Source organism: Symsagittifera roscoffensis, chromosome 10, assembly GCF_963678635.1.
Source record: "Symsagittifera roscoffensis chromosome 10, txSymRosc1.1, whole genome shotgun sequence".
NCBI classification, from domain to species: domain Eukaryota; kingdom Metazoa; phylum Xenacoelomorpha; order Acoela; family Convolutidae; genus Symsagittifera; species Symsagittifera roscoffensis.
The window spans coordinates 32,372,364-32,385,083 of NC_087071.1; the positions used below are offsets into that span (position 1 = coordinate 32,372,364).

The window sequence follows — 12,720 nt, forward strand, 5'->3', positions numbered from 1 at the left end:
CTGAATAGATTATCAACTGTTCATTTTAAAAACTAAATGAAAATGTACAAAAATACAAAACTAACTCTAAAAAAATCTATCTATACTTGCACAATTGCATTTGAGCCTTTTAAAGGAACATATCCGATCACGTTTCTAAACCAGTTCAAACAGTCAGTCTCTATCGACAGTATCGTTTCTTTCGATTTCGATTCACTCTCTGATTCATCAATCTTCTCATCTATATTCTGATCATCGTCTCTATTTTCGACCTCCATTTCTTCCGGTTGTTTGTTTTTGTTCATTTTGACCCCAATTGATGGGGTTTGAGTCACGTGACCGACTAACATGTTCATGATGACTGAATTGCACTGTGGTTTGTTTCTCATTTCAGCTGTGATTGTCGAGTTAAAATAAGTTCTGAGAAGATGATAGTAGTACCTGAATTGAAACAAAAACTCACTTCAAATTTAGCCAGTATTAAACTCAAAACACAAAAAATTTCTACAAAGAAGAAGGTTGCTTTTGACGAAATTTTGAAGCATTTAACGCCGAAAGAAAATTAGATAGAAGCCACTATGTCGAAAATCTCCCAAAAAAACTTCCATAAATTTGTCTCCAATCGTTTTAAACAGTTCGTTTTGAGAAAAAGTAGGACAATTGAAGGTTAAACTAGCACAAGAGGAAAATGTACGAAGCGGTAACAAAGCCGACAACACTTGAACAGAAACTAGTTGAGCCTCGTTTTTGCTACCAAACTCAAAATCTCAAAAAATGGAAAAAATTCTAAAACTCGGTTGCAAGAAACTTGCTTATCGAAGGGATAAAACATGAATCTTTATGTTTAAATCAAATCAGATGTTTTACTGCATGTTTATTGAAGACGTTTAGCTGCATGCGCGCACGTTTTAAAATTGACCGAAGGGTCAGAACGCGGAACAAATATTTTACCGGTCAGATTATTGACATCTAAAACAACGCAGCACTATGTACTAACTTGTGATGTATGGCCATGGTTAGATTGACCATAGTATAATAGTCTTCTGTCTCTTTCACCACTGTGTATTCATTCTTCAGAGCAGACGAGAGATAGTGGTTGCTCATTTGAAAGCCAATCAGCCTGTCAGGATAATGCGAAGCAACTTCAATTAGCAACTCAATCTAAACAACATTGGCTTATATTTTAGATAACGCGGGGTTTTTGTATCAATTGTACGTGAAATTTGAATACTACTTTGAAGTTTATGTTTAAAACGCGCATTATAAAAACCCGCGATACATAAATCGCACATAAAAACAAATGCAAACCGAAGATTTAAGGGACCAAATGCTTTATATTCGGGGATCCGTCAAAAACTAAGTGAGCCAACTATCATATTTGTATGCAATTTGCAGTTCAAACCTGTTCAGGAGATAATTCCTCGCCATGACTGCAATCCAGCATTATCACAAAGGGCGCGTCCGATGGAGCTACGAGGTCCAAATCATAGACTGATTGCACGCTTTTCAATTGCACATTTGAAGGCAGCCAATCTGTCTGCATCTTTTTCAGGCTTAAGACTGGTTTCGAAATAGCGAGGATTACCTAGAAACAAAACCGATAGTTCAAATAACTGACAATAATATGTAAACGTGAATAAGTCCTTTCCCTCCCCTCCCCCTTTTTCTGCAGCCACTAATTCGTAGTTTGAGAGCGTGGAAACTTGCAATTTATGATCATAAAGCGAGGTTTGACCTAAGTATTGAAATTGATACTTGTGTGCGTCAATTTTTGCAATTATATATTTTCAATCCTACGAGGGTCCAAAAACAAGTTGATTGAAATTTTGAACGATTTTTAATTGATAGAAAATCTCACAAGCCAGACTGAAAGTCATTTGCATATATACATACATTATGAGCTTTCTTGTCTTTCGAAACAGCTTCAACAATACGGGAACACTTAGTCAATTCATTTCCGCTTTCGTTTTCACCACTCCAAACCACAATCGAATATCTCAATTCCGAATTGGCGTCTGATCCAGATGAAATATCATTTAAACTGTGTCTCCAAAATGGGAAGTCGACATAGTTTGTCGAGTAGTTGAGGTCGACAAAAAGAGCACCTGGATAGCTGTTCCAGACCCACTTTGGGAGGGGGTTGGGTTTCAATCTGTCGTACAGAATCTAAACAAGGACATCCGGATCTTTTTCTTTGGATCACAGTAAATACAGCAAGACCTGAAGCTCGTCTAAGCTGAATTTTTAAACATCAAAAAAATAAATGGTCAGAGCACAAACTACCTGGTCAAAAAAACCTTTAGAGCATTTTAGAAATTATAAATCAAATCTGGGTCTCTGGAAAAAGATAGCTATCATAAATAAGAATTTTCTATTCATCAAAGATGTTATTAAAATCTACTACAGATCCAATCATCATTTTTTGCTCAAAAAAAACATTTGATACAGATCTGGTTTACCATTAAAGGATCCTTCATATAATTATATTTTGATGATTATGAGTTTAATGAACTAAAATTGTTGTACAATTGAAAAAATCCTCTAAGCATACCTTGAACGTGGCTCTGAGTATGGTGTCTACAGATGAGAAGTAAGAATGGTACATGAAGTGGACTTGTCTCTTCATCTCAATCACCTCCTCACTCCTCATGTTGCGCAGGTGGGAGGGAATCTGGAACACAATCATTATAGTTTTCGTCTATATTGAAACTATATAATTAACAATACCCTTGTTTTCAAGGAAACAATTTGTTTATAATTTACAAAAATTATCAAAAAACAAATCCCAGGTGGGCCAGTTAGCTGCTTAACGACAGATGTCTTCAAATTGAACTTGTTTAGGCAATTTCAGATCGAAAGTGAAAAGTACAAATTTCATGTCAAAAATTTTTTTTATCACCAAGCTAAAATACTGAATCATAGCCAAAAGACAGCTGCAAAAGAGTCAATGAACTCAAGCAAACAGAAAAAAAAATAACTAATTTTGTTTGCAAAAATCTCAACTTTCGAATTTCAAAAAAGAAAAACATACCCTTAAAGCTCTTTGAATTTCTTGAACAATTTATGATTGGTAGTTTTTTGATAAAATTAACCCAATTTGAAAAAACTGAATCAATAATTAAAAATTTTATTTCGCTGGAAATCTGAAAACTTAATTCCACTTTCGAAACTAGAAGTCGATCACGTTTGCTGCGACCTTTACACTTTTGTTGTTCGATTGGAGTTTGCCTTCCTTTTAACAGAAGAAATTTGAGATAAAAAAAGTTGACAAGCCCTCAAATATGTGACAAAAACAGAGGCGAGCAAAAACATTCGCTTGCAGCCGAGAAGTGAGCGCAGAAACTTTATATCATGTTTTTCTGAGCGGAAAACTATTCATTTTGAGATTTTTTGCCATCTACTTCAAATTTTAGTTTTAAAAGGGTTTCCAACGTACGCGTTTAACTGAGAGAAACTATTATTAATTAAGCAGAAGCAAAACGACCTCGACATTATAAAATTCTACAAACAGAAGCGAAGCTGTGCTTCGCACCACTTGCGATACAAAGCAAGAAAGACGCTAAGTCGGAAAGAACCACAAAAAAAATCGAAAACGTGAAAAAAACAGATCTATCAAAATGAATCAGGCTAGTTTTGAAACAGAAACATGCCAACACAAGATAATGTGAAATTAGCATCGAAAGATAATATACCCAGCGGCAACAAAGCCGAAAATACTTTGTCGGAAACCCTTTAAGACAAAAAAATCAACAAGACTAGGCTTATAAAAATTTACACAAATTTAAAACGTCCCCCACGCCCTCAAAATACACAAACAAAAAAAAAACATTTTTTTTTGCCCGTGAAATAAAACAACCTGAGGCTAATAAGCCGATACAATATAGACCGAAACCTATTTAGCCAAAAAAGGTAAATAAAAAAGCCGAAAAACAATTCAAAATAATTTAGACTAATTAAAGGTCATTAGATCCCCTTCAGCCTCAAAACACACAAAAAAAACCATTCAATTTTTTTTCGCTCGTCAAAAGACGCAATGCGAGGTCATTAAATAAATATAATATAGGCCAAAATCAAACAAGCCGAAAAAAGGAACAGAAAAAAAAACAAACAAGCAATTTCAATAAAAGTTTCCATAGAAAAAAAACAATCATAATCAGAGAAATAATAAGCTGACAATTTTTTTTCGAAACGGAATATTTCACGTTTGAAAAAAAAGGTCCTATCAGATTCGAACCTAGGAAGTTTGCCGTCCCAGGCGTATTCATTAATTCCAGACCAACTGCGCCGGTGACGCAAAGATGTTTGAACTTTTTACACAGAGACAAAGCTGCGCAAGCACATGCGAGAACACGATCAAAAGGCAGCTCTATCAAAGGAAATGAGAAAATGTAGAAATAAGCCTCGAATTAGCAAAAAGTCGGCTACGTGTAGGATTCGAATCTGCGACCTACTGCAATCAGAGATTTTGAGTCTCACGCACTAACCACTCAGCTTTGCACGCTTAACCACATAAAAACACTAGTCACGAATAAAGCAGCTACATATGCTAACAAATTGCCAAAGCGTTTCAGCAGGTGGCACCAAATACAAATAGACACAATTTTGCAAGTCATAATTTGGAATATAACAAAGGCACCTACACTACTTTGCATATAGCAAACTGCAAAACATAAAGCCAGATTATGTATAAACTATGTATTTTTCAAAAAATTGCGAGATACATAGCGTTAAAAAAACTTCTGAACTCGACTTTTCATTTTTGTTATGCTGTTTGAAACAAATCACTTTTTTCGGTTCATTAGATGAATCAAAAATGCATCAAATAAGTTCACTTTCTAATATTCGAATGTCAAAGCACATGCTATCAAAAAGCTGTAAAGGTGCTCCAGCATTTTTGGGGTGCCACACCAATATGTGCGACTTAGGTTGGAAAAAAAGAAGGTTCGTACTAATACACTCGGTTCGCAATTGTTATCAACTGAACATAAATGTACCATTTCTAATTTTGACCATTCTGTGAACTAAATTATTCACGGGAAAAAGTCTAGTACCCGATTGCAATACCCTTGCTTATCGCAAGGGTTATAAAAAATACAAGACACTTTCATTTACAACAAAATTGGCTGTAAGCAAAAGATAGGTAAGAAGTGTGGAAACTAAGCCGACAAAACATACGCAGACAACTGATAGGTCGATTGATTTTTTATACACACTACTTTGGGTTTTAAAAACAGGTTCTGACCGATCTCGAGGCTAGGCCCTTAGCAGTCAACTAATTATCGTAATCAGTAGTTAAATTTGAATTTTCAAGAAACTGAGCACGTTTGCTGCAGAATTGAATACTGCACAATTGATTCAGTGATTTTGTTAAACTAATTGTTAACCCGAAAAAAGTCCGCTTTGATAACGCTTTTCAATCGCAAGCGTAATTAATACTCGGGACAAGTGAGACTCGTATTGCCAGTTACCCAAAAAAAATGCAACCCGGTTTTTTCTAAGCCATGTTTTTCTCTAAATTATGAACAGTTCCAAAAGACGGTCCTTCGTAGCCTCCTAATAATGAATTATCTAGCCAAAATTCCCGAATGCATTATGTACACTTAAACACATCTACAATTTCTTCTGACCTTCAGAACGAAATCAAAATTTTCAATTCTTTTAATTACTAACTTTTCAGACCAAATTAGTCTTGTATTTCGCCACGGGAACAATTGTCAAAACAAATTTAAACAGTGTCAATTTTTTCTAACCAGCGTGACTAATCTCTCATCTGCAATAACTGCAATCTTCTCCCACTCTATAACTTCATTAAATGGCAACACTTGATTATTGGACATGACAACTGGAATACATCCAGATCTCATCACTTCCAGCAGACGGAATGAGTCAGCCCGTCTGCCTCTGGGCACAAAACAGAAGGTGGAATTAAGCATGAGGGTGTTGTAGTCGTACCTATAAAACCAATCAGTTTCAAAAAAGTTCGACAAAAAACTCCCATGTAAATATCTGTTCAAAAAATAATTGACGAGCTTCAGCAATGGTGAAAATGAAAGTTGCCCTATTCCATTATACCCTATAGTACCAATTTATCCTATACTATACCTTCCAACAATGACAGAAGACATTGGATGAGGGCAATTTAATAATGATTTTAAAATATATAATCACCGAAACATTTCAAAAACAATTTTCAACAGTAAAAAGCAAAAAAAGAAACCGAGCTCGCTGCTAGTTTCTTTATGGGAAAGTTTGCGATCAAATACGTATATTTTTCTAGAGAACTTAGAAAAAAGGAACTTAACATCATTGAATGAATTTCGAACTATCATTTAGATACTGACGCAAAACACCACTCGAAAGGCGGTACTTCCAAAAATAAATTATTTATTTTTTTGACCTTGAAATTTTTCTGCGCCGCCGACAAATTTTTGCAAAAAAAACATGTCAGAAAAAATCAAAGAGCATTACTTTTGAGGAGAAACACAATTTAGTTGGCCAAAGACTTCTCTTAGACGTCATTTCTGACAGATTTTTTTCAAAAATTTGTCTGCTACGCAGAATATTTCCAAAGTCAACGAAACGAAATTTAAAATATATATTTTTTTAAATCCACGATTGCACAACCCTCGAGAAAAACCCAGAATCACATCTCATCATCATGTAATCGTATAAAGTGCCTTGAGAGAAATTTTTCAAAAAAAAGGTACCATAGGGGTCCTTTGAAGAGCAGGGAGGGGGGGGGGTTCCCTGAAACCACTGTTGATGATGGTTATAGTGATGATGATGGTATCTCGACTACTAACTCTGGTCTGTTGTACTCTCTGCTGCTCGCCTCACACTGGTACAACTCAATCGAACTGAGATGTCTCTTCCACTCCTCCCCATTGTGTTCACATGTCACCACTGACACTATGTCCTTCTGGTTAGATATCACAGGCAGGATGTCTCTCGTCTCACTCCCTACACCATGCACGTATCGCTTGCCCTAAACAAAATACAAACAACTGTTTTAAAGTAACATATAAATAACTGTTTGACATATAAATGTGATAATACATTCTGTGTTCCAATAATTCTCTTTCTTTCGCATGCCTGAAAAATTCCAACCTCAGTTCACATAGCAACAAAAGCGAAAAATAATAAGGAAAATTTCGAAACATTTTTGATTTTTTTTTTGCTTTAATAACTGATAAAAAGCATTTTAGATGACGCCATTTATACATATAAGCTGACCATTCGTTTATTGAGTAAAAAAACAAAAATCGCAGACTTTCTGAAAAAAAACTTATCTGAAAACCGAAACAAAATCAGACCACTTTTTCTCGACGTTCAGAATTGTTTGAAACGGGTTTTCCGATTCCCAATCACGACTGAAAGGCTTATATATGATTTCACACTCGATACCCTGCAAAACGACATCTTCTCATACTGCTCACTTTGAAGAACCAACTTCGATTAATTATGCTTAACTTGAGTTATAAGTCGAATTAAATTTCCCCAATATATCGCCCTCCAGACAAATATAGTCCACTATGAAAAAAACACTGTCTAGTCTAACCATAAGATCTTCGCTGGCCAGCTCGCAGCAAGAAGGGGTCAACAGATAAAAGATGCAAAAAAGATGTTGCTTTTAACTTTTTTTGAAACGAAATTACGACAGCATTCGAGCGTATTTTCTGCTGAAAAAATTCTAAGTGTGCATGAACTTTTTGTATAGGAGTTATTTAAATTTATGTTGCGATCCCTTGCTGGTCTACATTGTGAAAATTGTTAGAAAAATAATAGTAAATTTCGTGTCTGTACACAACAGTCCCATACAAAACAGTCCAATACAAAACAGTCCGAAAAAACATAGCAAAGTACAAAAAAAACAGTCCAATACAAAACAGTCCCAAAAATAGTCCGAAAAATAGTCCAAAAAACAGTCCCATTGATCGGATTGATAATTGTTCTAGAAGCTGATAAGCAAATTTATCTCATATTAAACACATTTTGATTCCATCTAATCAGGATAACAATAGGTAGTATAGTAGAGAAATTAGAACAACCTAGATAACAGCAGCGGCCACTCAAAAAAAGCAGTTATGTTCGAAATATTAAAGTTAACGCAATTTAAGAAAATGAACTCTTTTTTTAATCCATGCAAAAAGAGACAGGTTGTTCAATCTGTTTCATTTGCAAACACTTGGAAACACTCAATAGAAACGAAATTCACTATCTATCGATGGAAATCATACTTACAAACAAAAATTCTGAGTTACTGATTTTTGAAGGTTATGCTTATATTAAACACAGATGGAACGTTTTCGACTGCTCTCAATGTTTTCTATCAGATTTATACAATACACGCTTCTGTTGAAGGATGCCTTATTCCTATTGTTTACGCTCTGCTACCCGACAAAAAGGAATCAACTTATTGTCGCCTTCTCAGTATTCTAAAAGTTGATTCCCCAAAACGCGTCATAATTTGATTTTGAAGTAGCTGTGCGAAACTCAATAATAGCTACCCATCAGAGTGCTCAAAGTCAGTTTTGTTTTTCCATATGAGTCAAAGTGTCTGGCGAAATGTTCAGTCGTCAGGCAATACTCACAATTACAACAGTGACCTTAGTTTTCGCGAACTTATTCGATTGCTTCTCGCAACAGCATTTCTGCCCGTAGAGGACGTCCCCACAGCTTTCGAGCTTCTGCAAGGTATGGCATCTGAAGAAAGTCAACCGATTTTCAATTATTTCGAGGACACATATATTGGTAGACTGACTTCTCAAGGACGACAAAAGCCCAGATTTGATATGGAGCAATGGAGTTGCCATCAAAGAGTAAAAAACGACCTTCCCCGCACCAACAACGCTGTAGAAGGTTGGAACACCAATTTCGTGAAACTGGTCAATAGTAAGCATCCATCATTGCCAAAACTGATCGAGAAATTCCAGGACGAGCAAAAAAAATGCGGAAATACTGTTGGAAAAAATGTGCGCAGGACAAAAAGTAGCCAGACCCAAAAAAGCTAAATACCAAAAACTAGATAAAAACTTAATCACTATGATTAAGTCATATCAACCCAACGATATCATTGCATTGGTTTTTTGAAAGGATGTAGTAATAATATTAAATTATAATCAGATGTTTATTTTCTTTTCAATTTTCACATTTATTCCACATTGCCAAGCAATAAATTTTTCCAAGTTCAATTATTTTCCTTGATTTTTCAAAATTGAGCTAGAGTCGATTTAAAGCCGGCAAAATAATGAATACATACAAGGTGTTGATTATTTTCTTTTCTCTCCGCCCAACCCTCTAAGGTTGAACCCTTTGTTGTACCCTAGATATACCCGTTATCATATTTACCCGAATTTCAACTTTTTTTGGAAAATTTTTTGTGCCGCTAGAGATTCGATCCTTTGATCTCCTGAGTTTGAGACTAACGCTTTAAACACTATACCATTAGGCCTTTGATTTTCATCCGAATTATTGTTTCAACTTTGGCTCTTTGATCTTTAATTGCCCCTGTTTGAGTTTTCAAAGCGTAGATCAATTCTGTGGGCGCGAAAAGATTAAGGTCAAGAAATTCAACTGGTTTTGGACTGTTTTGTATGGCACTGTTTTTTAGAACCTTGTTTTTGATGTTTCGGACTCTTTTGTATATTTCGGACTGTTTTGTATATTTCGGACTGTTTTGCATATGCACCGTAAATTTGATGCTTTCACTTACTGTATACAAAGGTCAAGTCTCAATTTAAAAATTCCAAATTTAAAAAGCAATACTCAGAGAGCTTCATTAAGTTATAGAGGCTCGAAGTTTTTCAATCTATAAAGCAAAACTGATTGCTTCCATGTAAGCTTGACAATTTATCCCACGCTGATCTTCAAACAATTACCTAATATTTTTGGGATTTGTATATTTTAAGTAATGACAACACCATCAAATTTGTTTTTTCTTTTAAGAAACTAGCTTTTCTTTTCTTAAATATTTTTCTCGGAGGTCTCGTATGACTGACATTCCTAGCTTTCTAGACCCTAATTTCTAGACCCTAAAGCTGAACTTGTTCTATTAGCGGTTTCTGCGTTTTCTAACTTTATCTTGTCTGTAAAGCCTCACTGATACCAATGGAATTGGATGGCGGCTATTTGGATTCTTATTGAGCTCAACTAGCAGTAACCAGTTAACATGTCCAGTAAGGTTTTCAAACGATTTGAAAACCTTACTGGACATGTTAACTGGTTACTGCTAGTTGAGCTCAATAAGAATCCAAATAGCCGCCATCCAATTCCATTGGTATCAGTGAGGCTTTACAGACAAGATACAGTTAGAAAACGCAGAAACCGCTAATAGAACAAGTTCAGCTTTTGCTTTTGAACCGAAGAATGAGGGCAAAGACAAGCAAGTTTCAAGAATTATTATTCACTTTAATTAAATACGTTTTTTATGTTAATTTGTTTTGAAAATTGGACATTATAGCCACTTCCATTTAAGTAGCCATTCGTCCAGAGATTGCAGTGCTGCAATAGAGGTGCGATAGGCATTTCTCGGCAAAGTTTTGCTCGTTTTATCTAATTAGTTATTTTATTGTTATTCTTATTATTAAATGTGATTTTTTACAACAAAAATTGATTTTGATTGTCACCTACGTCTGTAAATTCAGGCCAGCACCTAGCAACTCATATGGATTTGCCAGCTGTGCACTCAGAATTATTATTTGGCAAGATGGATGGCAACTCTTTCCCACGGGTCTTATGAAAAAACAACGTACTTACCTTGAATGTGGCCAAGTAATGATCTTGAGACGATGATCGAAACTGGATGGGCATCTTGGGCAACAAATCAATCTGCATTAAGTTTACCAGAGGATAGGCCAGATCGTAGCCAAATCGAATGCTCCTAAAGTCAAACACAATGTCTAAAACGTAAAATTAAGATTTGATTTTTCATTTGAGCAGCTTCAATCGCAAAATGTAATTTTTTAGAACCATTTGTCCATAAACGCCACAAAGAAACAATCCTTTTAGAAAATTTACGAAATTTCCGGAGAACCACTGTTATTTCCCTGATTAAGACAATAAGATTGAGTCATTTTTATCGTAATTCGTTTGTTCGTCGGTGGTCGCTTTATGGTCTTGAGATTGCTTCTTCGCCCTCAAACAAAGAGCACTGACCGTTCTAATTAGGGACAGAAACATTATCCATTCCATGGCCATTTCTCTGGCAGAAAATGAGGAAAAGTATTCTTTTACACTTAATGCTTAGTTACTTGTAAGACACACTGCTCTTCACAAGAATCCCTTTCTGCACATCGAAGTCCACTTCTTCCGAGTAATCAGGAACTGTTCCGGAGAACGCATTGAAAAACACGAAATTCGTCCTACCCTCATTGTTCTTCAAATAGGCAATGTATTACTTCAGTCGTTTTTTTTTCAGTTTGTAAACTCAAATTCTACAAAGAAATTTTTTCAATTATGATTTCAATTTTCAGCTTTCTAATCGCTGTGACACTTCTATAAAATTTACACCTGATTTAAAAGACCACATCCGGGCTAACATCCAATTATGACATGACCGATGAATGCTCTAGTCTTTTCTTTTCTACGGCTTAAAAACACCAACTTCTTTATTTAGCCTATTTTTAATATAAATCGAAATTTTCTGAAGCTGAAATTAATTTCAACCAATCAAATTTGAGGATTATGATCCAATGTTTTAAATTACAAAAAAACCGACTTTGGGCCGTATAACAGAAAAGACCAGAACGCACTAAGCGCAGCACCCACTGAAACCAAAAACTCAGACGAACGGCCAGTTGAACTTTTCGACCTAGCGATTGAAAACTATGCATAGTATCAGATATTCTCCAGGCAATTTACTTACGTAGAAATTTCAAAAATATCAATTTCGCCAATTCAACGAAGTTTAATATCGGCTTTGTTTATGTCGTTGTTTCAAAACTTATACTGTTAAAAACTCGTTTATTTAATTGTTTAAATATAGGGACTACTATTGCGATATATTGCCTTCATGAATTTGGCAGCCAATGAGAAATCAGGAATCGTTGCTATTGTTTTCGGGTTCAAAATATCTCGGTCCAACACATCAATATTAAACATTGTGAAACACGAGTTCGAAACATCGTCAATTTTACGCTCAGACTCGGAATAATCAACATAGAAAGGTAAATGTTTCAAGGCTTGAAGTAAATAACCGAATTGAACTGTATGAAATTTGGCAGCGGTGCTGAATTTTTTCATGGATAATGTTAGCGTTTGGCAATAATTTCTGGACATACATTGGGAAATAGTGCAATTTTTTGGATCTAATGAGGGCTTAATGTCTTCAATTAATGGTGGAAATTCTGGGTTTTGGTTTATATCTGAATTGCAGGAAGATTTTTTGTCAAACTCAGGTCGAATAATTCTGAGGAATAACCTTTGAACGAACAGAAGTAGAAAAAAAGATAGAATAAAGCAGCAGATTAATGAGTACCGCGTAACAGTTTTCATTTTGGAGACATTCGATTAACCTGAAAATTACAAAAACTAACATTTTTCATCTATGTAATTTCACTCAATTGAACGGACTGAAATTATCTACAAAATTCAGCAATTCTCCGAAAATTCAATTTCAAAACAATTTTGTGCACCTCTAAAAACTAGAAGAAAAGCAGCAACCATTAATTATAGATTTCTTGTAAACCTATAAAAAAAACAAATTTCAAACTGAATAACTTAACATTTTGCAAATATCAGACC

The 12,720-nt window shown here is 35.1% G+C and overlaps 1 protein-coding gene across 1 annotated transcript; it reads right to left on the reverse strand.

Annotated features, from left to right (window-relative positions):
• Positions 1-48: 48 nt before the first annotated feature.
• On the reverse strand, positions 49-12,487 carry LOC134855148 (exostosin-1-like). Its single transcript, XM_063871561.1, has 10 exons — positions 11,986-12,487; positions 11,229-11,353; positions 10,735-10,858; positions 6,783-6,964; positions 5,730-5,931; positions 2,531-2,650; positions 1,873-2,145; positions 1,382-1,564; positions 977-1,140; positions 49-420 (listed from the first exon to the last, which is right to left on the reverse strand). Exons 1-10 carry the CDS (start codon positions 12,469-12,471, stop codon positions 81-83), a joined length of 2,199 nt encoding a protein of 732 aa, XP_063727631.1. The 5' UTR covers positions 12,472-12,487; the 3' UTR covers positions 49-80.
• Between the last annotated feature and the right edge of the window lie 233 nt (positions 12,488-12,720).

What these genes read in the sequence shown, in the direction of transcription:
- LOC134855148 (XM_063871561.1), bottom strand. Translation starts at nt 12,471, where the DNA reads ATGAAAACTGTTACGCGGTACTCATTAATCTGCTGCTTTATTCTATCT. An exon ending in ATTACTTGGCCACATTCAAG is followed by an intron (nt 6,965 to 10,734) that starts GTAAGTACGTTG and finishes TATTTTGTTTAG; the next exon opens with GGCAAGCGATACGTGCATGG. An exon ending in AAGACAAGAAAGCTCATAAT is followed by an intron (nt 1,565 to 1,872) that starts GTATGTATATAT and finishes TTTTGTTTCTAG; the next exon opens with GTAATCCTCGCTATTTCGAA.